This window comes from Ammospiza caudacuta, chromosome 11 (assembly GCF_027887145.1).
Source record: "Ammospiza caudacuta isolate bAmmCau1 chromosome 11, bAmmCau1.pri, whole genome shotgun sequence".
NCBI classification, from domain to species: Eukaryota; Metazoa; Chordata; class Aves; order Passeriformes; family Passerellidae; genus Ammospiza; species Ammospiza caudacuta.
Genome location: NC_080603.1, coordinates 21,143,084 through 21,170,804, shown reverse-complemented (window position 1 = coordinate 21,170,804; position 27,721 = coordinate 21,143,084). Strand labels below are relative to the sequence as shown.

The following is a 27,721-nucleotide window of genomic DNA, read 5'->3' as shown; positions in this document are numbered from 1 at the left end:
GGCTCTGACCGAGCGCGGTGCTGGGGGGGATCCCCGGGGATGATCCCGGTGCCGCCCGGGCTCTGCCCCCGGCCCTGCCCGGCTCCATTTCGCGAACTGCCCGCGCTCAAGATGGCGCCGGCCGCCCTCAGCCCGCACTGAACATGGCGGTGCGGGCGCGGAGCGGGGTCATAGGCGGAGGAAAGGGAAGTGACGCCCCCCGTCCCGGCGGCGGCGGTGACGGGCACGGCCGGGGCCAGCGGGGCTCCGTGAGGGACAGAGGCCGGGACCGGGAGCTCAGTGAGTGACTGGGGCTGTGCCAGGTCTCCGTGAGAGACTGGGGCGAGCGGGGCTTTCGTGAGGGACAGGGGCTGAGCCGGGGCTCCGTGCGGGACCGGAGCTGAGCGGGGTTCCATGTGGGAGCGGGGCCGAGCCAGAGCTCCGTGAAGGACCGGGGCTGAGCTGGGGTTCCATGAGGGACCAGGGCCGAGCCAGAGCTCCGTGAGAGAGCACGGCTGAGTGAGGCACCATGAGGGGCTGGGGCCGCCGCTGCCCCTCGGCCTGACCGCACCGAGCGGGGCCCCGGGAGGGAGCGGGGCCCGTCCTCCATGGCTAGCGGGACAGCGCTGAGCCGCGGGCGGTTCAGCCGTGTTTGACGAGGGGAAAGCCTTGTGTTTGATGAGGGGAAAGCCTCGTGTTTCCGGGACAGATAGCACCGGATCTGTTCGAACCTGCCCCCGAGTTTCGTCAGCTGCTCTTGGCGCTTGTGGTGAGGAGAGGAGTGCAGAGCAAACAGCTCAAACTGAGCTTACTGCCCTTTGGAGTTTAGAGCTTTGATTTGGGGCTTCAGGCGTTTTTGTTTTGTTTTGTTTTGTTTCCTAATGGCTGTGTGAGCAGTGTATGAGTTTTAATGAGCTGGGTGTACGGAGTGTTTGGTCACTTGATGCACCTTTCCTTGCAGCTGCAGCATGGCAGAAGCCTCTGTCTCTCCACTGAAGCACTTTGTGCTGGCCAAAAAGACCATCACTGCCATCTTCGACCGGCTGCTGGAGTATGTCACTGAGGGAGCAGCGTTTGTGGAAGGTGAGCTTTCCCCGTCAACACGAGGGCCTTGTCCTTTGTTCTGAGTATATTTTATTGCAGTGTAATGTACCTTATGCTAGCTGTTACTATGCTGTTTGTATAAATGCGCACTTTCAGAAATAGTCACATTTTTCATTTGACACTGGGGATTTTTTCATCTTGTGCTGGAAGGAATGCCTGGCATTGCTACATACCTGAAAAGCTGATTAACTCCCTTGCATTGGCAGCTTGGTCTCTTTTCCATGAGGGTGAAAGCTTAACCACTCTGGCCTGACAGTTCTGTGGCGGTTTCTTTTGCACATAAGGAGGGACAAACAGGTTCTCCCATTTTCCAGCAGGAAGGTGCATCAGTGATGCAAAGCAGGGAACCACTGGTCACACCCTCAGAGGGTTTAGCAGTGTGGAATGTGTGTGGCCACACAGAGCTGGTTGCTCATCATCCCCAGTGAGCCCTGTGGGGGCAAGACAGCCCAGCTTAGCTGGTGTATCCATGGGAGGTCCTGGCTTTCCTTTCTGAAGGAAGCAGGAGTCCCAAGGAACTGGGCACATGAGCCCATCAGGCTGTGTTCACAGGGTTAGTCGATCAGAGGTTGGGTTGGCAATTGATATGAAGTGATTTATGTGGTGATTTCACCTTGCTTGTGGCAGAGCTGTCAAATGATAAGGGCAGGTATCAATGGCTGTAGTGAGGTTTTTCTTGTTTTATCACTGTAATTAAAATTTGCAGTTGACATGTTAAGTACTGATTACTTACACCTTGTGCTCTGTATGTGATTGCTTTTATGTTTTTCCTTTCTGTGTGTAGCCACATACAAGAACCCAGAGCTTGACCATATAGCAACAGAAGATGAACTAGCAAAAATACAAGCATATAAAAACAAGCTGGCAGTCATTGGAGAGGTGCTCTCAAGGAGACACATGAAAGTGGCATTTTTTGGCAGGTAATGAACGAAATTGCCAGTACTTAATTTCTTTTTTTTTTTTGACTTAGGAAGGTCAGAGGTTGTCCTGTTCTCCAGAATAGCTTTGGGTTTTTTAAGGTGGTGGTTTTGTTTAATTTTTTGTTGTTGTGGTTATTCTGGACTGTTCCTACTTAGGATTTTTTTTTGTATTTGATCAGAAGTGCTGAAGAACTAAACTTGGAGCTGTTCATGCTTCTATCTATAAGCAGCTGAAAAGAAACAGAGATAGTTTTCTGGTTGGTTGTGACATCAATCTGATAGATCTGTGTGATGATTTTAAGGATAGCAGTAACAATATGGTCTGCTAGTCCACTTTGCTTCAGAGAATTGATTTTTCTGTCCTTACATTTAAACATATTTTTGGAGTGTGAATCTTCATGGTTCTAAAAATTCTGTGATAGTATTGGGAAAAACTTGTACAACTGTGGTCTTGCCTTCATTTTTGCTAAAAGTAGTTTAGTTATTAAAAAAAAAAAAACCACTATAAAAAGTTTTGGAATAAAGAAATTAGTTATATCTCAGGCTTGATATTTCAAAAAGTTAGAAGTTCAGTGCAAGCTGTGATGTGTGATGAAAGTTTCCCTTCTGCAAAGGGGAAAAATTTCTGAGCAGGACAGAAGAGAGCTCAACTCTCCCTCTGGCATTTTGAATAAATTTGTGAACTGTTGTTCAGTGAGCACTGAACTTTTTCTGGAAGTAGTTCAAAAATGAGTAACAGTTCATGCTGTTGTGTAATGGTTAAACCTCAGATATTTCTGGGTGAGGGGTAGAGGCTCAGTGCAGAGTAGGACACTGCTGAGGACTGAAAGTTGTTGCAGAAGGGGGAGTTGGTGACCAGTTCCCCTGAACGAGCACTCCCCACTCTCCTGGCTGGAGCTCTGTACCCAAACCAGCCTGTGAATTCAGTTCAGCACAAAGGTGTGTTCAGTGCTGCTGTGCTCTGCTCAAAGTACTTTTGTTTTCTATCCCTCTAGAACAAGCAGTGGGAAAAGTTCAGTCATTAATGCAATGCTGTGGGACAAGGTACTTCCCAGTGGGATTGGCCATACAACAAACTGCTTCCTCAGTGTGGAAGGGACTGATGGAGATAAGGCTTATCTGATGACAGAAGGATCAGATGAAAAGAAGAGTGTCAAGGTACATTTCTTGGATGATTTTGTGCCAATTTTCACAGGAACTGACTCTCACTGGGTCTTTTTGTTAACAGTTTGAAGTCCAACGGAAGTATGAGGCTCTCTCATTCCGCATTTTAAAGTTCTTATTTAGGAGGGAAGAGCAAACTAATGAAGGTGCTCTGCTGCACAATTTTCTTGGCTGTTCTAGAGAAACAGCTAAAGTGTGTTGTTTCACTGTAACATAGCATGTGTTGAGTAATTTATTTTTATAGGACTCAGTAAGTCCTGTTACTGATTAAGGATTTGGAATGTGCCCTTCATTTGGACTGGTGGTGCTCACCTTAGTGAACTGCATACTCTGATTTGTTAAACCTCTGAGGCAAATTCACGATGATGCTCAGTAGCACACAGTCCAGCCCTGTAGGGAACATCTGTGGCTCAACAGAAACTCTGGTCTGAGTTTCAAGGCACAGCTTCTTCTTTAGATGCTGGTGAGTTGAAGAGCTTGAAGAAAAAAATCACAGCTATTCACCAGAACAAAGTATGAACTCTGCTACCCTCTTCAAGGTAGATCCTGTCCAAGTTTGCTTGAGAACTGAGTTTGGCTGCTTTGCAGACTTGTTTGAGGTGCACATTCACGTTGGTGTTCTCTGTAATGCTCTCTCCAGACCGTCAATCAGCTGGCTCACGCACTCCACATGGATAAGGATTTGAAGGCTGGCTGTCTCGTCCATGTCTTCTGGCCCAAGTCCAAGTGTGCCCTGCTGAGAGATGATTTGGTTATAGTGGACAGGTATCTCTTGTGTTTTAGTAAATATTTTCTTAAGGGTATTAGCCATTACAATGTTTAGAAAAGAGATTCAAAATCTTGAAAGGCTTTTTTGTTTGAAAGGACAGAGTTTGTTCTTTTGTATGTACTGCTTGTCATCGCCCTCCTGATTGTGCCCTTGTAGCAGTTGGAACAGACAAGTATCTTGTGACTGAGCTGAAAAAGGTTTGGCTGAGGATACTCTACCTTTAAAACAAGCACTATGGAAGCATGAATAGGGTTGTTGCAGCAACAACCTTTTGCCCATTTCCTTTCTTGAAATGCTTCAGACTGATCATGTGAAGTATAAACAATGTGGACTTCATCTTTAAAAGCTTCTGATAGGAGTTGCAATGCCTACATACCAAAGTAATGGGTGACCTCAAAATGTGATTTTGGCTATGTCAGCTGTGTGTGCCCTGTGTTAGGCTGGCATTTCCTCTGTGTTGATGTGTTTAAGGAATTCTGGAAGTGGTTGTTTTGTCCATGCTAAATGCCCTTATTTCTGGCCACTGCATTATAATCTACAGTAGCTTTTCAAACCTTCAGGTCATCTGTACCTGATGTGTAAATCAATAAATAGTGAATTTGAGAGTAATTCACACAGGTGTCTGTGACTTTTTAAGTATGATTTCTTCAAGAAAACAAAACTCAGAATGTATTCTAATAAATTGCAGTGGTTTTTGTTCCATCTCTGTCTTGTACATTGGAATCACTGGGAGTCTGTTATTATTTCCTTGGTTGCATGATCTTGGATCTGTACAGCCTCTTCTGCTAAAGGGGAAAGAAAAGAATATATTTTGAGAGAGCAGGTACTTGAAAAGAGCAAATCATCCTTTCACTGTTAAATTGAGAAAATTTCAACCACTATTATTTTATGAACTATGGTATCTTCTGATTAAAATTAGGATCTGAGGAGGGGAACCATTGTGTGAGGCTCTCTGGGTTTCTGATGGACTGCCTTTCACTTCACTTGGCAGTTAATTATGTGTGCATACTTACTAATCAGAAATTGCATTTTGGAATGAATAGGTAGTGTAATGATCAAGTGTCTGATAAATTCTAGATGGTAATTGGCTTGTGCAGTGCTTATCTTAAGTTTGAGGTAGGCATCAGCCTTGAGATACAAACCTCTGTGATTTCTTGTGAGGCCCTTAGGCATTTCCACTCTATTTGTATCAGTTTATAAAAATAAACGACTTCTTTGTTGTGTGAATAAGAGTTTGTGTTTCTTGTTCTCAACAGCCCTGGCACAGATGTCACTACAGAACTGGACAGCTGGATTGATAAGTTCTGCTTGGATGCTGATGTGTTTGTCTTGGTTGCCAATTCTGAATCAACTCTCATGAACACGGTATGATGTGCAATGATTTTCTGCTCCTTCTTCATTTAAATATTCAGCAGTTCCAAAAGCAGAATAGCTGAGAGCTTTACAGAAGGTGAATCACTGCACATAGGACTTGTGAATAGGACTTGGGGGTGGGAGGCAAGAAATAATGTGTATCCCTCACTCGGGAACAGAGAACAAAATTTAAATTTCTGACTGGCTTGGCCTTCTCTGCCTTGAGTGTCATGATTGTCTTTTCCAGTTCAGTTGTGTTTTTGATAGATGGATGGTGGAATGCTTGTCTTGTCTTGCAGTTTGTTGGTATTTGTTACCAACAAAAGAAGACACTTGTGGACTGAAGACACTTGTATTATCAATGAAATTAAGGAGTGTTTAATATCCAGAAATGCTCCATAAATTCAGTAAAATACACAAACTGGGTGAAAGGAGTTGAGTTCCTGTCTCGTTCCTCTCTCAGGAGAGGGTGAATTCCCCTGGCACACCTCGTGTTGAGGATGAGTGCTGCAGGGAACCCTCAGTGGGCTGTGTTTCTTCTGAAGAAGGTGTGAGCAACAAGGGTTCTGTGCAGTGTGGAGAGCTGAAGATATTTTAATGTCTTTGTTCTCTAAAGCCTTGTTTCAGGAGAGAGAAGGGTTCTCTGAACCTTGCAGCCTAAATATTGTAGGACTTGTAAGAGGAGGGGAATATTTAAGGTGGCCAGAGCAACTGTTCCAATAATCAAAATACAAGACCAGAAATTTGGTGTAATTTTGTAGTGGTCTCCAGTTTTGACTAAACTAAGTATTGTGGATGCTGACAATAGAAGGTTTCTAAGTTACTGCAAGTGTGACTGCCAGAATGCAGAGTGATACTACTGAGGGAATTCCTGATGATTTTTATTAAGCCCACTGCAGACAAAATCATATGCTCTGGTTTTTCTGAGGATGGTTCTCACCTGAAAGGTCTGAACTTTCTAACTGTTGAGACCGTTTTTAATACAATAAAGAACTGAGTGTGCAAAGACAGTATTTCTTTGCATTCTCATTTACAGTATTTCTTTGCATCCTCAAATTAGAGTAGTTTAGTAGAAGTATAAGAATGCAAGTTTAAAAACTTTGCATTCCATTGTCTGAGCTGAGTCCACAAGGAGTCAAATACAAGAGATGTAATTTAGAAGAAAAATAAAATCCTTAAAACATTCCAGACAAAGAGGATTTGACACAAATGTGACCATATCTTCTCTGTTGTGCATGAGTGACACTTTTAGGTTTTTAGTATGGACAAAACCTGTAAGTTGTTTACATTGTGTATAACACAGCTGCTGGGGTCTTTTAATTAAAGGAAAAAGAAAAATTATTTCAGTGAACATCTCACTGCTATATAGATAATGTAAGTTATCCTGCAGATAAAGCTTTTGACAACTAAAAAGTTCTCATCCCCCTTAAGCATTGTTTTTGCCTCTTACCATAACAAATTTGATAATACTTGGCATTATTCTGCCACACTACCAGAGATTTTTTTGGTGAAAACATGTCTTCTACTGTTCCCTCATAAATTCTCCTCAGACCAAGTTCTGATTTCTGCAGCAGTGATCTGGATTGCACATGCCTATTCCCAGCTGATGGAGAATCATGGGTCTCCAGTGCTGTGTCCAGGATATGCTGTGGTGTCCTGCTGGAAAAGTTTATGGCAGCACAGAGATCTCTTCTGTTTCAGCTTTGCTGAGTGGGGACTCCCTCCATCACGACTTACTCATTATGGCTCTGTTAACAGCAATAATGGGTGGTAGGTGCAGCCAGGAGACCTAAATACACTTAATTTTGTTAAATTAAGACATTCTTCAATGAGGTTTTTTTCTGTGTCTCAACCATATGTCCTCATGCAGGAAATGTTATTTCTCTGTAGCTCAAGCTGATGTTGCCTAGCTGAGGAATAGTTAGATGTTGTATTATCTGGATAGAGAACCAGATTTAACAGGGTTAGCAGGAGCATCTTGGTAATTCAGGTAAGGGAGACTTCATTGTTTTAGTCAGGCATCAGTAGTTTTTGGACTATTTTTGGGAAGTTTTCTTAGTTTATATTTTTACCAATTTTTAGAGAAAGTTGCAGTGTCTTTGACTAGCACTGGCATCCGTTTTAAGACATTTGATGACCTTTGAACTACCCTAAGCCTGTTATGTGCTGAATATCTGTGGGCTTGTATACTGATGAATTCTTTATAAACTTCTAAAAAGCTGGATAAACTTCAGAGTCTGTTACAGAAGAATGCATGACTCTAGTTTGGATGTCTGGGAAATTTTCTGTTTGTGCTTTAATTCTTAGGAGAAACATTTTTTCCATAAAGTGAACGAACGACTTTCCAAGCCAAACATCTTCATCCTCAATAACAGATGGGATGCTTCTGCATCAGAGCCAGAGTACATGGAAGATGTGAGTGAATTGATGGCTCTTACATGGATTGACAGTTAATTAATATGTATTAATATGGAAACACTAGCTCTGTCTTATTAATAAAAGGCTAAGTTATATGGTCAGAAAAAGGAAATAACCTATTCCTCATTCAAACCTAAAAGTAACTTGCAATTCAAATGACTGTTATGCAGGCAATTAATAAAATGGGAGACTTCTTTAGAACCTTTTTCCTCCACAGTTAAGGTTGTTTTTTAATCTTATTTGTATTACATTTTGTTTCTGCAGTGATAATGCAGCCTGAGGGCACAATTTATACATTTATACCTGCATAGAGTAGCTGGGAAGGTGCAGTGTTAGGTGGGAACAGTTTGGATCTTCAGATCTTGCCAACAGCAGCCAGCTTGCAGTGAGAATTATTTCTCCATGTATGGGGAATGAAGGGTTTACCCCAGAAACTGCCTGAGATCTCTGACTTACGTAAATGCAGTTGTACTAGGAGGTATTGCTGTGTCCAGGCCTGTTTAAAGGAGTAAAAGCAGCTGCTGCTTCTGCAGGGTTGGCAGGCATCTGCTCTCAGAGGGTGGCTCAGCATCTGTTTCTGCTCTGATGTTTGATGTGCTCACTCTCAGCTCAGGCTTTGCCTTTGTTCATGAGCTTTGTTCCTTTCCGTAGGTGCGGAGGCAGCACATGGAGCGCTGTCTGACCTTCCTGGTCGATGAGCTCAAAGTTATTGATCCTGTGGAGGCAAGGAATCGCATCTTCTTCGTTTCAGCAAAAGAAGTTCTGAGTGCCAGGACACAGAAGGCCCAAGGAATGCCAGAGAGTGGTGTGTAGCAGCTCCTGCTTTTCCTCAAATACAGAAAAACACTATAAAACGTAATAAATACATTTAAGATGCTGTCCCTGCTCTGAGGTACTGCTGTCTCCCTTATAGTGTGTTGTTTCACAGGTGGAGCACTTGCTGAAGGATTTCAAACAAGATTCCAAGAATTTCAGCATTTTGAGCAGATATTTGAGGTATTTATGATGGGCTTTCTAAACTGCCTGGTTTTTGTTGTAAAGGTAGCTTTTCCTTATGCTTACCTTAATTATACTGAGCATTATCCATATTAGCAAGTGGAGGAGTGTAATGTATTTAAACCATCTGCAGCTTTGCCTTTTCTGTGGGTTCTGTTCATACCTTCTCACCTTGAGTAGCAGGTAGTTGTTGGAAAGGAGAATTATATAAGTGAGGAAAGGGAACAAAACTCTCAGCTCATCTTCTGAGATCTCAGGACTAATATAGTCTGTGTAAGAAGAAATTATGGTCTTGAAACGTGTGTATCACTTACAGCCACATGCTGGTGAATGTTTGCAGTAAGAAGTTTAGTTTCATCAATGTAAATCTAAAAATATACTTTGATTTCTGAAGCCAGAGTTTTGAATTTATCACCATTATGTACCTCTTATCTCTGTTGTTCTGATCATTAACACTCTCCTTGCATCCTTTGTGCTGTACAGAATCCACCCTTCCACCTCAGTTGAGCCATATTCATGGCTGGAGTTCAGTTTCTACAGAAAGAGGACTGGCTAGACAGTTGAGTGGTTTCTTTATTATAGGATCCATTTTACTTACTAAATTTGAGAACTTTAATTAACTAAAGCCATTCTTGGATATCTTAAGGAAGCCTCTTGGGTACCCATCAATGGTTTTGTATATGAGTATTTAAAAAAAATCAAACTGCCTCTGAAAAGTCTTTGTTCTTGCATTACAACAAACCATTTAACCTTAGCAGAACTGAATTATGTAATGATGTGTGTATATGAGAAAGGCTTTAAAATAATAGCTTGATTTGGTCTTGCATAAGCAAGAAAATGTCAGACTAAATTTAATCCTTATCCACACTCTTCTGATAGGTGACTGAAGTGTTGAAATGATGGGTGCAGGGTGCTGGCAGGGCCTGGCTGCATGAGACATGACATTTCTTGTGTCTCTAGCTGTAGTCAAACATGCATGTTTTTTGCAATTTTTGTCCTCAGAACCATAATAGGAAACTTTAAGCCAGCAGGAAAAAAGTGGAAATTGAGCTTCTAAATCAGTTATTGTTCTTTGTTGTATTTTGTCATCTGCTGTACCCAAAGCTTTTTTGACAAAATCTCTTATAATTACAGTTAAGCACTCAGCATTTAGAATATTTCAATATGAAGATGGATGATGACTTATTAAATGATGTGATATTGTGAGTGCTCAGCACATCTGTAAATCAGATGTCACAGACTCAAGTTGGCCACCACAATTAGAAGTATCTGTCACAGGATCACAGCCATGACAAGTTTCTGTGGCACAAGGAACAATTCTGTGACAGCACTGCATGGCCTTAAATCAACCTTTTTTCTTTTTTCCCAGTGTGTTACATTTGCTGCACACCTGACTCCAACAGTGAGAGTGGATTCTGTAGTGTCTTTCCTTGCTCAGCTGTGTTTTGTAAAATCATTATTAATGGCTTTGAATAGGGGTGTGATCCCATAATTTAGAGAATGACAACTGTGCTGAATTAAGATTGCCAAAGCAGTTTAAATTTTGAGCACTTGCTGTTGCAGCCTCTTTCACATTCCGGTTTTTGTGGCAGTTTTCTAAGTTACAATGGCAGTTTATGTGCTTTTAAAGCAAGGCTGAGACTGAAATGGTTTACCAGGTCTGAAGTTTTCAGTCCTAATACTCAAATTACTGTCACCTGAGCTGATAAAGTAGCTGACACCAGCATGCTGTTGTCATCAGTTCTGCCCACCAGCTCTGGGCTCTGTATTAATGAGGAATCTCTGACTGCAGGGAGAACTTTCTGTGTGAAATCCTCACTGATCCCCTCCCTTGTGCACTGCCAGAGCAAACTCAGATGCTGTGCAGCCCTGAGTACAGCCTAAGCACTTTGCATTTACTCCTGACAGGAGCTGCAAGTCCCAGCACTGGGGTTACATTGCAGTGTGTGAAAAGGAAGGGATGAGAGCGCAGATGCTTCTGTCTGTCCTCATGAAACACTGACTCCTCCCCTCCCTCAGTCTGTCTTGCCTTTAGCTCCTTGTCCTGTGCAGGTGCCCTCCTCAGACTTCCCAAACTTCTCTCAGTAATCTGTCACCTCACAGACCTGTCCACATGTGCCTTGTTCCCCCTGGCTGTGCCTGCTGGGTTTGCTCCTCCTGGATTCTCTCACCCTGCTTTTATCATCACTAAAATTGGACAGCTTTTCCCTCTTCTCCATATGGGCTGAGAAGAGGAACTGTTACTTCTGCAGTACTTCCACATTCCTGATTTTAGTATCAGTTCCCTGGTGGGAAAGCCTGTTCATTGCAGGCCTGAAATGAGCTCAGTATAGATAGAATCTTTTAAAAAATAAATCTAGAAACATCCCCCCAGTGCTAGTTAATTGTGATATGGGAAAAACTTGGACTAATTTTGGAAAGCTTGTAGGGTTTATATAGACTTTAGTGTGAGGGCAAAAACCATTCTGAAACTAGATGAAACATGTTTGTCTGCAAAGCACAGGACGGTTGAAGTTGCTAAAAAAAAAACCTGGTGCAGGCATTACTAGAAACAATTGTAAGCAGTGGGAAAATTAAGATTTTAGAGATTCATGTAGTAGCTTTAAAAAGTGATGCTACTGTGTCAGCTGTATTGCAACAAAGGAAAGGAGAGAGGCAGTCTTAAAGTATTGAAATCTTGGATCAGTGCTGGATTTTTGTGTTAGGGAATAATAGAGAGTGGTCAGTGTATTTCCTGAAATTTTACACCGAGGTACACAGAATGCCTTATTAAAACAGCAAAGAAATGCCTGGGCCCTGCCCTGTGTGCAGTAGTGCCTAGAGGATATCCTAGATAAAACCAGCCCCACCATGCCTAAGGCTGGGGTGCTTCTCAAGTTTCTCAGAAGTGCTGGCAGCAGAATTGGTATGGGAAGCAGTGGAGGAGGGAGGAGGGTGGAAGAGAACTCCTGGCTGGCAGAACTCCAGAACACCCCAGAACTCCTGGGGTGAGACAGCCCTGCAGAGCCCTTCCCCAGCTCTGCCCAGGGATGGGATACAGAACACTCTGGGCACTGACAGCTCTCCTGTGATGGAAGGTAACTGGTTTTGCTTAGACTGTTGAAACAGTTCGTCTTGGTTTCAGTGAATACTTCTGTACAGACTAACAGCCAAACTGCTGCTGTCCCCCACTTATCTTTCCCCACTGTTTAACTAACCTTTGTGTTTTTCCTAGTGCTCTAACTTGGATTTTCTGATTGTGTTGTGAGTGATTGTCATCCTTTTACCTACCACATACTAATGTTGGGGAGAAGACTCTGCTCTGTGCCTAGTCTAGCTCTTACAATGTGCTGATATTTGAAAAACTCTGGCCTTTCATTGCTGATTTCTAGATCTGCTTCGTCGAGGAACAGGGACTGTTTTCTCCACTTTGTTTATTTTGTTTTCATCTATTATTTTTAGATAGCTGAGATTTGTAATTACAGCATATGCTAAGATAATAGGCAAGTTTTCTAAAAGCCATCCAAACCTGTGGTATGAAAGGTGAATCCACAGATGGAGAACAATTTAAAAATCCCATTGATGTGGTTTAAGGAAGTCAGCTGCTTGCTTTCTTCCCCTCAAACAGAAGAGTTCTTCAGTCACTGTCCTGTATTTCTGAATTGCTATTCAATGTTGAAGATTGGTTAGAAATTGTATTGTTAGAGCATTTTCTGCTTACTCATTTAACACTTCAGTAATATACAAACAAACTGATACTTTAAGGACTACTTAAATTTTATTTATCCCATGAGAAAACCCTTGTTTCTTATTCCTAATTGTATATTTTGTTCCTGGATGATCAATTTTGACATGACAATGTCAAATTCTATTGACAGAGTTACCTCTTGAAAGTAAGACTGTGTAGTGCAACAAATAAAACTAAAGCCAGACCATATTGCTAGCACTCATTTTTGACATTTGTAATTCCAAATAGATGGTTTTGAAAATTTCTTGAAGAGATAGATTTATCTTATGTATTCATCTGAGTTTTCTTTTTTTTCACATTATTAATTTATTTTAAAAGAATAAAAGCTATGCACATTACTGTGAATGGACACGAAGGCAGATTTGCTGCTGTAGATTCATTTAAGATTTCAGTTTCTGTTGTCTTTTAATTTCTTTATACTTTCTCCCTTTTTATTTCCCACTGGTTTAAGTTCATGGTAAAATTGGCAGCATGTGCTTTCTGACAGTGAAATTCCTGATGGTGTTGGCATGGAATTGCAGTAATGTGTTGTGGCTTGGGCCCCTCGCAGGAGTGTATCTCGCAGTCAGCCGTGAAAACCAAGTTTGAACAGCACACTATCAGAGCTAAACAGATAATAGATACTGTGAAAGACATTATGGACACCATAAACGTTGCAGCAGCAGAGAAAAGGTAGGTGGGGTGGAGGACTGGTTGGATTTGGTTTGTCCAGATCATCTGAGGAGCCATTTCTGGGCTGGTGATTTTCTTGGGCCATTATGGACTTTAAAATCCACTTTTTCTGCTTGGTAAGAAACAGACAATTTCCCTGGTATGTCAATATGTCAGTCTTACCATTGTTCACTTGCCCACTCAGTTCTGTTCTTGGTCTGTGATTTCTGTACAGGGATCTTGGTTTACTTTGGTGTTCTTTGTTACTGATTTGCAATCTGTGTGTTTTCAAACCTTTTTTTCAGAAATAGTTAAAATGTTAAGTTTTTCTAGTGATATGCAGCATTTCAGAGATGATGTTTGGGCCTACTTTACTTTCTTTAACAGTTACAGTGAAGAATAAAAATGGAAGGATATAGATGCTTTAATTTGCAAGTGATTAGAATACTGTAAGGAATGAGATGAGCCCAGGCTAACAGAGGCTTGGCCTCTGGCCCTTTCCAGATTGCATCCTTAAATATCTTTATTCTCTCTTCACTCATGTAACCCTTTAGTGCTAATGATAGCAGCTCATCTGTTCTGTCTGGTAGCTTCATGTATCCTTTGAGGTTTACATATGTGTGCAGTTTTTCCTCACTTTTGTTGCCACCTTGTGTCTCTTGTACACAGTGAACTTGCTGTCACGATTAATGTTTCCCATCAATCTCCTTCCTGCCTGTCAATAATGTGTCTTTGTGTTTCAACAGACTTCACTGTGCTGTCAAACACACTCATCTCCCTGAATATGTCAGTTTTTACAGACTGCCTGTTTACATACTGACTTGTCTCACGTTGTCAGATCCCATGAAAACATGCTGTGAAGTGTTTGAAAATATTCTGATATTCTGCTTCTTTCTGTCAATTGACTTAACCAAAATGTCTGTGGTGATGCCTCTTAGTTTGAATTGCTATTTGTTGTTTCTGGTGGCCCTTCAAGAGGAAATTGCTCCAGGTTTTCAGGGATTTTTGCTTAAGTGATAGGTCAAGGAATTCTAAAGAGACTTGTTTGTGACAAGGTTGGTTTCTCCCACATCCCCTTTGCTTTGCAGGGTCATCAGGCCCACATCACTGTTAAGGAGTGGTTGAGTGCTGGTTGTGAGCAGAAGTTTGATCAGATTGACCCTTTTTTAAAATCAGATGAGTAATTAAAGGCCTCTAATTCCCCACACCTTTTTTAGTTGTAATTATGTGACAACACAGGCATGACAACTCTGACTCAAAATGCTGGTTTTGAGTTGTGTTTGCTCAGCACAGCCTTTGAATGCTCATGCACAGGGAGCTGCCATGTCCAGCCCTTCTTGGAGCAGTGCCTCTGCTTTGGGCAGCCAGTGTCATTGGGATCCCCCTGCCTGCTCAGAAACCATCAGCTGGCTGATCCTGGTTAAGGGCTCGTTTCTTTCCTGGGGGAATACATGTGGTGATGGTGATTTCCTTTCTGCTGGGTTAGAGTCCAGTCCATGGAAGAGAGAGAAGATCAGAAGGACAGGCTGGACTTTGTGAGAAATCAGCTGAACATTTTGACAGAAGACACTAAGGAAAAGATCAAACGCGTTACTGAGGAAGTGGAAAACAAAGTAAGTCAAGGCAGTGGGAACAACTCCTCAGATCCAGGTGTTGCCTCCTCTCTCAGGCAGCTCCTTTTGCAGTCCACCCATCTCAGGAAATATGTTTGAAATGTCAGAACACTCCTTTTTCAATTAAAAGAAAAGAGAAAATGAAAGCTTAAAATGGCAATCTTTCCTGAGTGTCAGATGATTGAATGATTTCTTGGGACAGTTCATGCAGTTGTCTGTTCTCACTCTGTCTGGAAAAGGTAGCAGAAACATTTTATGCATTTCCTGTGTTCTTCCAGGTCTCCTCTGCCATGACTGACGAGATTTGCCGGCTTTCAGTTTTAGTTGATGAATTTTATTCTGATTTCCACCCTTCTCCTCAAGTATTGAAGCTCTATAAGACAGTAAGTTTTTTTGAATGGTTTGAAGCCAGACTCTTTGTCTTTCCCTTAATTTCTACTTCTGTATTTTCATAAATTGCTTAGATTTTATGTGACTTTGAGCATTGCAGGATTTTTGCTTGCTGACATGTGCATATCTCTACCCAAAACTTGAAAAGGTTGAAAATACTTTCTGCTTTGTTTTTGGAAAGAAATTAATTTTTTCAACATCTTTTTAGTAGTAGAATAGTTCCTAATTTCAAGTTTTCACTTCCAGCAAATAAGACTTTGCATAAATAATTTTCTTTACTCCTAAAATCAAATAGATCCAAAAATAAAATACTCAACACTTTTAATAAAAACTGGTTTGGGGGTTTTTAATTTTATGAATTCTTTCTCAAACGTAGTGCTTTAAGTTAAAGGACATATACCTATGTTTGCCCCTTGTGCCCAGACTTTGCTGGTGATGCTGACTGCCCTGGGGTCACAGAATGTTCTGAGGTGGAAGGGACTCACAAGGATCACTAAGTCCAGCCCTTACACAAATGGCTCATATGGGGATCAAACCCACAACTTTGGTGGTAACAGCACCATGCTCCAACCAGCTGAGCTCATCTCAGGCTGTTCCAGCCTGGCTGATCAGTCTCAGCCTGTTCCAGCCTGGCTGGTCACCTGGAGTGCTGCATTTTCAGGACAATCTGTGCTGGTTCACCTCACAGAGCATCCTGAGCAGGCCCCCGTGGGAGTTGGTGGGATGGGTTTGTCCCTGTGCAGAGCAGTGGAATTGGCTCCCATCAAATGACACAGTAAGGGCTTTGCAGGGCAGTAGGTAGTGGTTTGCTTTTCACTGTCACAGTGAAAAGTACAGACTTCTGTGCCTTTTTATGTTTACAGTCCTAGGGAAATCTTTCCTGTGTCTCTTTAGTTAGGTTTTCAGTCCCAGTGTGCAGTTGGAAAGCATGGTATTTTCATGGAAACATGCTTTTCTTCCCACTGTAAATAACAGTGCTTAGTGTGTAACATATTCCTGCCCCATCTAATGTAACTGATTGGCTAAACACAAACTGATGGGCTTGTGTTCTTTGTGGCACTTCAGGAGCTGAACAAACACATAGAAGATGGTTTGGGGAAGAACCTGGCTGAGCGCTGCTCCACTGAAGTCAACCAGTCAATGCACCAGTCCCAGCAGGAGATGATTGGTAGGAGGAGGGAGGAGGAATGGTAACACTTCACATTTAAAGGAACACAATCTAGGAAAATTCAGTTTTAAAAGAATTTTCCTTCTGATCATGCTTAACATTGATGCTATAAAGGGTAAAAGAAAAGTCATGATAGACCCGGACTGAGAGTTTAGCTCAGTCCCCTGTTTCTGATACTAACCAGTAACAGATGCTGGGGGAGAAGAATAATGAACCAGGGTAAATATAGCAATCCTTCTCCATTTTATGGACTTCTGAGCTGGTACACTGCATCTGGAGTAATGGCTTAAGCAAGTAGTAATGGACCTGTCCTTTGGAAGCTCATCTAATCCTTTTATAAACTCATTTAAAATTTGGCTTCAATGAGAGACACACCAAATACACTAATTATTAGAAAATGTTCCTGCAGTATAATGCTCTCCCTAGGTTCCTCCAGACCCAGAAAGCAAAACAGTTTATTTCACAAAGGATTTGTGCACTCCCCCCTTTTTTTGTTTTCTTTTTAAGTAGTAACTTTATTGCACATCCATCTCTATTGGTCTGTTCCTGGTAATGAAAGATTCAGAGAGAGATCATGAAATTACATGAACTTTTCCATCCTCTTATGTACTAGTATTGCCTTTTCTTTGTGGCACCATGGAACTGATGGATAAATTAAATTTTTTTCTTACTCCATCCCTATCTTTTGATCAGTGGTAGAGGTCTTTCAGTTTATTTAAGCCTTTTTTCCCAGCAGTGAGTTGATTTTCATGACTGTTTTCTTGTAGTGGAGCAGTAAATTCCCTCTCTGTTAGGGTCAATCCTGCTGAAGTGCCACTGATTTTACAAATAAATAAATAATGAACTGACCAGTTTAGATTCTCTGAATTGATAAAGCTGGTCAGCAGTGCAGAGATACTGTTTGTGAATATGCTCTTCTTCTAATGGTAACTCATCTTTACTGTTTGTTCTTATTTCTAGAAAATCTGAAACCATTGTTGCCTTCTAGTGTTCAGGATCAGCTCCACTTGCTAATTCCATGCAGGAAGTTTGATCTTAGCTATGATCTAAACTGTCATAGCCTGTGTGCAGATTTTCAAGAGGATATCATGTTCCACTTTTCTTTGGGATGGACTTCTCTTGTAAACCGTTTCTTGGGTCTTAAACAAGCTCAGAAAGTACTCCAGGGATTAACAGATCCAAACCTACATGTGAGTCCTTCAGAGCTTGGGCTGCTTTGTTTTACCTTGATGAGAGTATATTGATTTTTCCTCTGTGCCAATGCTATTTACACGCTTCCTGCTACCTTTCCCTAGATCCATTGTGTGAAATATATTTGGTGTGGGTTATTTTTATTGGATTATATTCAGGGTTAGAATGGAACTGAAAACCTCTTTTAAACTGTAGCTGTTACACAAGTTGGTTTTCCCTTGGCTTGAACCCTTTGAGTAGCCTATTCCATTTGTAATATTTGGATCTTTAGGTCAGAACACAGACCCTTTTTCTCTCCTCAGGAGTTTTGTGCAGATTTCACTGCTGAAGGCTTTCCTTCAAGTAAATCAAAACCTGAATATATGAAAATAAACCCCATCTGTGTAGTTCCCTGATGCTTTTGACTCAGGCTGCCCTGTTCCCATTCTAGATCCCTCGTCCTTTAGCCAGCACCCCGTCTGCCGCCAGCCTCCCCGCCTTAACTCCCGACAGCGTGCCCCAGGAGGAGTTCATGGTTCCCTTGGTGTTGAGTTTGGCCTCGCTGACATCCCGGACCTCCATGAGCATCATCATTGTTGGTGGAGTGGCAAGTAGCACATTTCCTGCTGGAAGGGGTGGCAGAGGCTGAGCTGCTCTGTCCTGCCTGGGGTGTAACACAGAGCGTGCCACGGACTTGACACTGGGCCAGATGAGCATGTGCAGTGCCCTGGATACCCACAGTCAGTTCACAGTCAGAAACCAGGCTAATCACTCTGAGGATAGCTGGGTGTATCCTCTGTGCCAGAAGTCTGTGTTCAATGCCTGAATTAAATGGTGATATGATGGTGCCTCCTTCACTTTGAATTTAGTTGGAGCTTTGCTTCTTCCTTCATGAAAGAGCAGCAATCTTCTGTAACCTGCACATTCTCTGTGCCATTGGGGACCAGCTCATGTGAATGTAGCTGTATTGCTCTGCAGTAATAATATGGAAAACACTTATTTTCTTAAACAAGTCCAGTGAAAGAGCTGTGCAGATGATTTTTAAAATATGGGCGAAGTTAGCTTTTATTCCATAGATCACCTTATTTAAGCTAATGAAGATTTTGTTTTTCAGATTTGGAAAACCGTAGGCTGGAAACTGATCTCGCTGTCGCTGAGCATGTACGGGCTGCTGTACCTGTATGAGAGGCTGACCTGGACCACGCGGGCCAAGGAGAGAGCCTTCAAGCAGCAGTTTGTCAGCTACGCCACCAAGAAGCTGCAGATGATCGTCAGCCTCACCAGCGCCAACTGCAGCCACCAGGTGCAGCAGTAAGTGTCACACGGGCTGCCCCTCACTGCCTCAAGCATTGTGGGCTTTGTGAGGTCCCCAGGACGAGGTGAGAGAGGAGAATTTGGCTCCATGTTCTCAGAAGGCTGATTTATTATTTTAGGATATTATATTATATTAAAAGAAATTACATACTAAAACTATACTATAGAAAGAGAAAGGATACATCAGAAGGCTAAACAAGAATGAGAATGAAAGCTCGTGACTGATTCCTCAGAGTCCAACACAGCTGAGGGTGATTGATTGGTTCCATGTGAATTGTTTTTAGTTAATGCCCAAAGGTAAACAATCTCCTGTTGGTAAACAATCTCCAGACCACATTCCAGAGCAATCAGATAATTATTGTGTACCTTTCTTTCCTGAGGCTTCTCACCTTCTCAGGAGAAAAAATCCTGGCAAAGGGATTTTTCAGGAAATATCATGGTGACAGGCCATTGTCACTGGCCCTGCCTGATGGCACCTCTAGTGTCACTTGGCACTTAGTGGGAGGGGGTTTGAAGAGTCTAAAATGCCTACCTGAAAAGGCACCTGCATCTGTGTGTGGCTGTGTGTGGTGCTCTGAAGATGCTGGCTCTTTGTCCAGCACCTTACAGTAGAGACATGAGAGATCATTTTAGTGGAGGCTGAGTTGCTCTGCCTTTGGAGTCCCTGGAAGGTTGAGCAGAGCTTCTGCCCCAGGGGCTGCTATGGGCAGGTTCTGAGCAGCCAGTCCTGGCTCTTCTGCACTGCAGGAGATGAATTTCACTTGCCTTTCTGAACTATTCCCTGAGCTACACAGGAGAGAGAGGTGTTCTGCACCCTGGGGGCTAGAGGGTGCTTTAGCAGCCTTAATTTTCTGAAATAATAATTCAGTCAAAACACATAGTTTCAAAAAGAAGCTAAGGAAGACAATCAACCAGACATTACTTAGCAGAAACAGGTGGGAAAGTGTTTTGGAAAGAAAAAAAAAAACAGAATAGTAAAAAGTTTTGCTTCAGTAGAGGAAATAGATCCATCCCTGTATCCAGCAGCCCTGAGGACATGGAAGAGCTGCACTCAAACCAGTGCTCCAGTAGAGAGGAGAGAGGGTGCTTCATCTCCTGCATGAGAGCTTGGGTGCTGGGCCCAGGCTGGTTACTGGGTTTGTTTTCCCTTTGTGTGAGGTTGGGTGGGCAGGTCTGGAGCACTCCTCACCTGCACAGGGCTCACATTCCTGTGAGCAGGGCTCATTGTGGCACAGGGCACTGAGCTTGGCAGTGTGGGGCTGCTCTGGCACCTCCTGCCAGGGCCAGAGCCCCATCTCAGACCTGCACTTGTTAATGCTCTGTGGAAATGGCCAGGCATGGACTGAGGTGCGTTTGGTGTGTTCAGGGTTTCTTTTTCTAGTTTAAAAAGTACCCTGCTCTCCTGCTTTCTGTTCTGTACTCCCATACAGAAGGTTTGATTCCTGTGTTCTGCACACTGCAATGCCATGAGATTTTATTTCTTTAGCATTAACTTCTGTAAATCATGATTATAAACTTATTCTTGCCTTAGGGAAATGGCCACTACTTTTGCTCGGCTGTGTCAGCAAGTGGATATTACTGAGAAAAACCTGGAAAAAGAAATAGCTAGGCTTTCCAAAGAAATAGATCAACTGGAGAGCATACAAAGCACCTCCAAGCAGCTGAGGTAAGTCTTGGTGTGGCTGGCCACAAGCATCTCTCAGCCCTGCTGACTTCAGAGTGGTCAGTCTTGTGTCAGACTGGAGTTGAACTAGGTTAGTTCAGGTGCAGAAGGAGATGCAAAGATATCCTGAACAGCTCTGGGTATGTTAAATAAATGTGTGCTGCTGCCTCAGTGAATCAGCTAACCTCCAAAAATACTTTTTCTTAGATCATCTTTACCCTTGTCTCTCTTTACTGGGGGAGACAGGTGTTTGTTTCAGCAGAATTTGAGTCTCCTGTTGGTAACTTGAGGGTGGCACCTTCCCAAAGCCCCTCCCCAGAGCAGAGCAGAAGAGCAGCTGTGCTCTTTTGAGTCATCAGTGCAGTACTGATGGTGCCAGTGGTAGGTGTTTGCAGAGGAGGAGCTTCCAGCAGTTGGTGGCTCAGGGCTTGGAAGGAGCCTCAGCTGTAGTTTACTGTTCTTTCCAGCCTCCTGAAAGGCTGCTGCCTGCTGGCCTTGGGCATCCACCCCTGATGGTGAACATCTGCCCCCACACACCCCTTCTAAAAACCTGCATTTACATTTTCTTAGTGTTGGCGGTGTGAGTAGATGAATAGAAATAAAACACTGATATTGATCCTGCCTTTGGGATGTTCAGGCACTGAAGTAAATCCCTTGCTTTTGTTTGTTTTACAGAAATAAAGCCATTCACCTCGAGAATGAACTAGATCGCTTCACAAAACATTTTCTTCAAAAGAGTAAATAAAACATCATTGTGAACCTTCCCGGTGCTCCTTTGTAGGGCAAAGTAGGAATTTTACATGTGACACTTCTATTCTATAAAAATGATTTATATTTTTAATGTTACTCTGGTGACAGTTGTTGTAAAACTTGGACTCTGATGGTGAACCAAACGGTAGAGTTGTGGTACTCTTGAGTGTTATGTTCATTTTGCAGATTTTGGGTTAAAAATTACCTTTAAACACTAAATTTTTTGGGCACTTGACAATAAAACCCCAAATCCTCACTGGTTTTCATGAGTATGTAGCAGTGGCAAGTCTCTCCTCCTGGCATCCAGGACCTCAGACAGGGAAAGAGCTTAGCCCAGTCTCCTGCTTTCAGCTGCTTAGGAATTGTCCAGGGATGGAGGGTGCTGGTTTTCCATGTGGATGTGACTTGGTTTAGTGAAGGGAAGTACAAACTGTGGCATGGGAAAGAAGTCCTGAGATGTTCAGAAAGCAGGTGCCAGTGTGCTGGGCAGCAGTTCCTTTTGAAAGGCAGCAAAGGTGAGGGTGAACTGCAATAAGGAAATGCAGAGGGCTCAGGGCTCCTCTGGCTCCAGCCTTGAGCCAGGAGGGCACTGATGCCATAAATGAACCTGTTCCTTGCAGTTGAGCAGTGCTGTGGTCCTCTGCCTGTGAGCACTGGCTGTAACCATGGTCAGGTGAGCTCAGGTGTGGCACAGCCCCCAGCTCACAGCCAGGCCCAGCAGGGTGTGCTGAGATGGTCTGGGCACGCTTGGTGCAGGTTGGCTCAGGGTGCCAGGAGGGACCTGGAGCTCCTGTTGCTGCATTCAGGGAGCAGGACATGGTGAAACCCCATCTCTCCCTTCCCAGCACCTCTGCTCACCTACAGCAAAGCCTCTTTAAAAACCTTCTGCAGTCATTCAACATCTACTTTTTTCTAACTAGACTTTTTAAAATTATTTTAAAAGAAAAGCCTTTGCAGAGTATTTATATATTTTTATGGCAGTGTTAATATTGACTAAGTTAAAGATTGAGCTCTAAGGTATAGGAGTTTGCCATTTCCAAGTAACTAAGGGCCGTCCCATCAGGAAATAGATGTAAGATGTAATGCTAGAGGCACTGAGGGAAGACAGCAGTTCCACCAGTGTGTTCAGGTGTTTGTTCTGACTGTGCATGGGGAGTCCTGGGGGTTTGAAGGAAAGTGTGGAATCCACCCCTGAGAAACAGCCCAACCTTGGTGTGGTGAGGGCAGAGCTGTGTATCAATGCTCTGTTTGTGGAGCATTTGTATTGACATTGTATCAAGATAAAACTTTCAATGCATGTGTTCTACAGTTATTTATTAAAAAAGTCCCACCCCTGTGCTCTAGTAAGTTCTTTGGCAGCTCTGTCCCAGGTGGAGGCTGCACATCACTCCCACAGGTACTGCAGATCCAGGACAGGTCCCAGCTGCTGCTCCATCCCCATCCCAGCGACACTCTCAGGCCAGGGGCTGCTCTAATACAACAGTGAGAGCTGAGCCAGGCTGGTTAAAAGCACTTGTTTATTGGTTACAATATCAACTCATGGCAACATCTTTCACTGAGCCACTGTACAAATACAAAGAAAAAGATCCATCGTGGAAAAAAAAAGCTATAAACAAAGTTCATAGCAAGTGATTTTTTTGTCACAGGGAAGTCTTTTTACAACAGCACTGTTAAAGAACAAATGGCACAAGTCCCTGGTTTTTTAATAGCTTAAATAAAAGCCTTAAGACTGTTTCTGAATACATACATAATCCAAAGGCAGTGCAGAATCACTTCATAATTGGTAACATTACCAAAGTTTTCCAAAGTAGTCGGCAACAAGTAAAAACAAAACAAAAAAAGCTGATGAGAGATGCTGGGAACTAAAGGCAAAGTAAAATTTAGCAATTTTAGAAGCACTTTGCTTTGGACTCCTTTGGATGTAATATGTACTACAAGTGTTCAGATGCTTTTATTTAAAAAAAATAAAAGAAAAACACAAAGAGAGCACCATTGTGTAAGTAAAACAAAGGCTTGAAATACCTAAGACTATTCCACCGAAGTCCATATTAGTTAAAACCTAAACATACTGTGTGGTATAAGGATGTCAGGCACATGTAATCTGTTATCAGTTATATCAATTAGTAACACTGTTCACACATTTACCATAACAACACTGCATTAACATTCTGCATGTATTTTACATAACCAGCAATTGGATAAAAGGCTCTGGTGCCTCTGAAGTGTAGGAGGAGTGTGACCAGCATGCATGCCAGAGTACTGGATACACAGTGCACCATCAACCCATGCTAAGTACTTGGACAGGAAATGCTATCTCAAAACCAGCCATTCTGCTACACAACCATTGATACCAACTAGTCCAATTAGCCAAAACTCTCACCAACATCTTAAAGCACAGCACTAAACCTAGTGGAGGTGACAGTGTCCCCAGAGAGGACAGACTACAACTCTGGGAATGTTTTCACAATGTTTTCATTCCATCTTAAAGTAATTAATGTGAACTTCATCAAGATATGAGCGGTTACACAACTGAAGGAAGGAGTCAACTACTTCCAGCCCATGCATTACAGTAAGGACCCACTGAGACCTGCTGCTGCTCCAGCTCAGCCTTGCCAAGGCAAGGTCAGGCCTGTCCTGGGCAGGAAAAGCCTCTTTATCTAATTCACAGTCCCTTTGGAGTGGCACAAATCCTGTCAATCCATGGAGCTGTTGGCTCTGCCAGCCCTGCCATGGGTCTGCAGTTGAGCACAGCAGTGTGTGCAAGGAGAAGGGCTGCAGGCAGATGGAACCAGGCCACACTACTGAAGTGCATGAGCAAACATCAGCACGAAGCCACAGCAGCTTTCTGTGGTTTCCAGAATCTCAAACTGCTTTCTCCACCAATAAACAGCCATCCAAGGCTACATGGGAACAAGCCCAGGCTGGGCACTTGCCTGAAGGGAGAACTCTCTACTGGAAAGTTAGATCACATTAGAAAATGCTGACAAACTCTACCAGAATAAACTAAACCTTGTTACATCAAGCACATGGTTCTGCTTCCCAAGCCATAACAGACTGCCTTTAGAAGAGAGGCTGGGCAAGAGTTACTCTGCCACTGTTTGGCACAATGCTCTTGCTTACTCCAGTTCTGTAATGACACAACTTATTTGAAATTCAGCTAAGGCTGTAGCCTGGCTACAAACTTTTAAAGCCAGTGAAGATGAGCCCACTCATGCTGCAAGACCTGCTGTGAGCAAGTTTGCTGCCATGGTGCAGTCACACAAGCTGCACACCTGGGCCCATGCCAACTGCAGGCACACACCAGTGTCTGAAATTCAACGCTGAGTAAAACCTATCAAGGGTCATTTCATTACCTTCCTTCTTTTAGGAGGAGTTTGGGCTTTTACCATAAAAGCCACCTCCACTTTAGCTGGGGCATCGACCTCCAGAGGTCCCTGCCAGCCTGAAGAAGGGAATGCCACAGCCTGAGTCATTCTGTGGCACCACACAGTACCTGTGGTACTGCAATCTGCAGGCTTGGAAAACAACCCACAGCCAGGGCAGGAATGAACAGCAACCATCACCTGGGCAGGATCTGTCACAGCTTCCTCCAGGCCCAAAGCTGCATCAGACGCCGATTCCCTGCTGCGCTCAGGCTTCCCCCAGGTCCCGTGTGCTGAGCAGAGCCCCTCAGACCTGGCTGAGCGAGGAGCAGAGGCAGCAGAGCTCTGTGATGCTGTTGGACACCTCAGCAAGCAGTTGGCATTCCTTGGGATTTACTTTTAAAGCAGCTGAATCCAAGAGGCAGCAGCCATCCAACAATGACAGTGAAGTTATTTGCAGTAATACCTGTACAAGAGCCATTACCACTGTTACAGGCTACCTGAACTGGTAAGAAAAGTTATATACAGCTGTAAAATTGGTTTTGGAGTTTCACAAGTAGAAACCAGTTTTAATACCAGAATGTAAAAATGGCACCTGTCTCGGCAAAGGTGTTGACTAGGAAATTGGTTCAAAACACACTTCTATTGAAAAGAATTTTTTTAGAAAAAGAATATTTTCTTGAAATTCCTTAGTAACAAATTTCCCGAATGATTCACTCAAGGCAGCTGTGAGTTAAAAAAAATAATCAAGTGCACCACTAAAAAATAAACTGAGTCTGCAAGATCCCAAAGAGCTGCTCACTTAAGAGAGTTACAAGAATTCCATAATAGTTCTAGAAATGCAGACAGATCACAAAGCAAAACACTGAGGAATTGCTGTGAGACACAATACAGTGGGATTTTGGTCCTACACCACAGGCTGCTGTTAGGAAATGTTCCTTCTCCAGTATAAGAAGCGCCTTTTTCTCATTTTAAAAGTGAATTTACCGTGATTGACTGGTGTATTTATTGGCACCTTCACCATTATAGACATGGTGAGTTTACAGGCACAGTCTGGAAGTACTGAAGTTTAGGATTAAAAAATGCCAGAAACTTGACAGAAGTCATCTCAGCCAGAAATCCTTTGAATATACTACAGGATTCTGGGTCCTTCTCTTTCCTGCCTGACCCAGAGACACCCAGACTCCCCATCAGTTCCAATGAATGACAGCTAACATCATCTTCCAACCTGGTGATTTAAAATTGACGTTATCTTTAAAATAAGTCACTTAAGAGAAGCCAATAGACTTAATCCCCCATTCCAAAATAGCCACAGATGTTCAGATTCCCAAGGGAACATCCACTGGGAGAGCAGACATGCTGCCAGGCACCAAAAAGTTCAGCATCCTCCCTGGGCAGTTTCAAATGGGCATCAGTCACATGATTTTCCTGTCTCTGCACTGAACTGTACTTGGTGAGATTTCTAAACAACTGACAGCAAAATCAGAATCAAATCAGGAAAGGAGCAGAAATGGCCTTTTACAGTGTTGGAGCTGCAGAATATCTGGCATCACTAAACCCCCATGGCACAGGCCTCAGAGCACACAGAACAAGCACATATCCTCAGGGAAGTTTTCAGGGGTCACACAGGTGCAGTTAAGTTACACAATTCCTTTGGTAATTCACACTGCACAGAACTAACAACAAGCACTTTTGGTTGTGGTGTGCTTTGGCAACCCCTGAATTTGGAGAGGAATTATAAGCAATTAACTGCACAGTTAAATCCTCCTTAGGAATTGAAGCAAAGTCCTGAATTTCTCAGTTGGTGTGGAATGAGCAATCTCTGCACGCACTGCTCTGGGCTCTGAGCAGCAGCCAAGTCACTGGGAGTGCACATCAGCTGCAGCTTGTGAGGAGCCAAACCCACACGTGTGGCCAGAGCTGAGCTGGCCACAGCACTCGGCCACTTGGCTTCTGTACCCACAGACTGCATGGAATAACTGATGCAAAAGCCTGCAGGGAGGAAGCTAAAACACCTGGATTTATTTTATTTTCCAATTATTTCTGCTGTTGGTGCAAGTCTACCTGGCGTTAACTCCTGGGTGTTTGGAGGTCACGACTGCCAATGGATGAACCAGGAACCACTGGCTTGAAGGAAGAACCCCCTGATCAAAAACAGGCAAGCAGGTCAGGAAGTGAGTGAATAAGGCTGTAGGTATTAACTGGGAATCTCCAGGGCCTTTAAAAAAAATTCAAATGCCTTCCATTATAAAAAACACATACATACCATTGGCTTCACTTTATCTACAGTAAATTCACAAAAACATTTAAAACAGCAATCTAGTTCACCCACTACAAAACTCAGAAGTGACATCTCAGGTTAAAAGCAAAGCTATAAATGTAGTTCCATAAAAAATGCAAACATATTTCTTTACATACAGACAAATGTTACATGATTGGCTGCTATAATGTGTATATTCTGTTATGTACAAAAAAAAGTACAGGATTAGCAGACTGAGCACAAGCAAAAACCCTTCAAGGACAATCTAACCAAACCACCAAAAACAAAAAGACTGGCTCTTAGTTTGTCGGTCACCATGATTATGTGTGCTGGCCCCTTTTAAAAAGTCAGTGATTTCTTCCCCCCTCCCCTATTTCTTCACTTGATTTTTTTTTTCTAGTTTACAGAAAGCCTTTTTGTGTAATAATCAGTGAATAGAAAAACTTCACCTGCAAATACAAGGTAGAAATGTTATTTCACAGCTATAGGCTGCAGCATTGATCTCTCCAGATCTCAAATGGAGAATGTACATGTTTGGCTCCCAGTTAATTCCAGATTCTGAGAAAACTGTCCCAAGACCCTGTAGCTACAGCCATGCCGTCATCAGTAACACCTAAACAGCTGACACGGTTGTCATGGCCAGCCAGGACACCTGGAAAAGAAGAAGCAATGGAAGTTCAGTGTCTGCAAGATGCCAAGGACTTCAGTTGTCATTCTGCTCTCCCAAGTAAGACTTAAGTGTACTAAAAAAGATACAATGCAAGATCTTAATTCTTCTTTTTTGTCTTTACTCTGAGGAACCACATAGACTGTAACAGCCTTATCAAAAAATCCAACAAGAAGGTATGTAAAAATATCTACACACAATATTGCCTCCATTTTTCTCTCTGCCCTTATGACTTCTCCTTTCTGTCCCATAGATGTCTTCCCTAATCTGGCTCTCTACTGGT

General features: G+C 42.9%; 2 protein-coding genes across 3 annotated transcripts in view; one reads left to right on the top strand and one right to left on the bottom strand.

The window, feature by feature from the left end:
* Positions 1-163: 163 nt before the first annotated feature.
* Positions 164-23,111, top strand: MFN1 (mitofusin 1). The gene is made up of 18 exons (XM_058812215.1): positions 164-279; positions 941-1,062; positions 1,868-2,003; positions 2,999-3,161; positions 3,808-3,932; positions 5,193-5,301; positions 7,597-7,704; positions 8,359-8,512; positions 8,636-8,703; positions 12,981-13,102; positions 14,568-14,694; positions 14,973-15,077; positions 16,150-16,252; positions 17,213-17,442; positions 17,874-18,029; positions 18,537-18,733; positions 20,268-20,402; positions 21,075-23,111. Exons 2-18 carry the CDS (start codon positions 948-950, stop codon positions 21,142-21,144), a joined length of 2,223 nt encoding a protein of 740 aa, XP_058668198.1. The 5' UTR covers positions 164-279; positions 941-947; the 3' UTR covers positions 21,145-23,111.
* The window catches only part of GNB4 (G protein subunit beta 4), a 31,810-nt gene continuing 26,738 nt past the window's right edge, over positions 22,650-27,721 (bottom strand). For both annotated transcript variants that reach the window (XM_058812216.1, XM_058812217.1), the window contains one exon: positions 22,650-27,423. In XM_058812216.1, coding sequence (XP_058668199.1) covers positions 27,317-27,423 — 107 coding nt within the window. In that variant the 3' untranslated portion in view covers positions 22,650-27,316. The remainder of the gene's footprint in view (positions 27,424-27,721) is intronic.

Coding starts and splice junctions, on each gene's coding strand:
- MFN1 (XM_058812215.1), top strand. CDS start 948: ATGGCAGAAGCCTCTGTCTCTCCACTGAAGCACTTTGTGCTGGCCAAA. Junction 1,063..1,867: donor GGGAGCAGCGTTTGTGGAAG/GTGAGCTTTCCC, acceptor TTCTGTGTGTAG/CCACATACAAGAACCCAGAG. Junction 2,004..2,998: donor AAAGTGGCATTTTTTGGCAG/GTAATGAACGAA, acceptor CTATCCCTCTAG/AACAAGCAGTGGGAAAAGTT.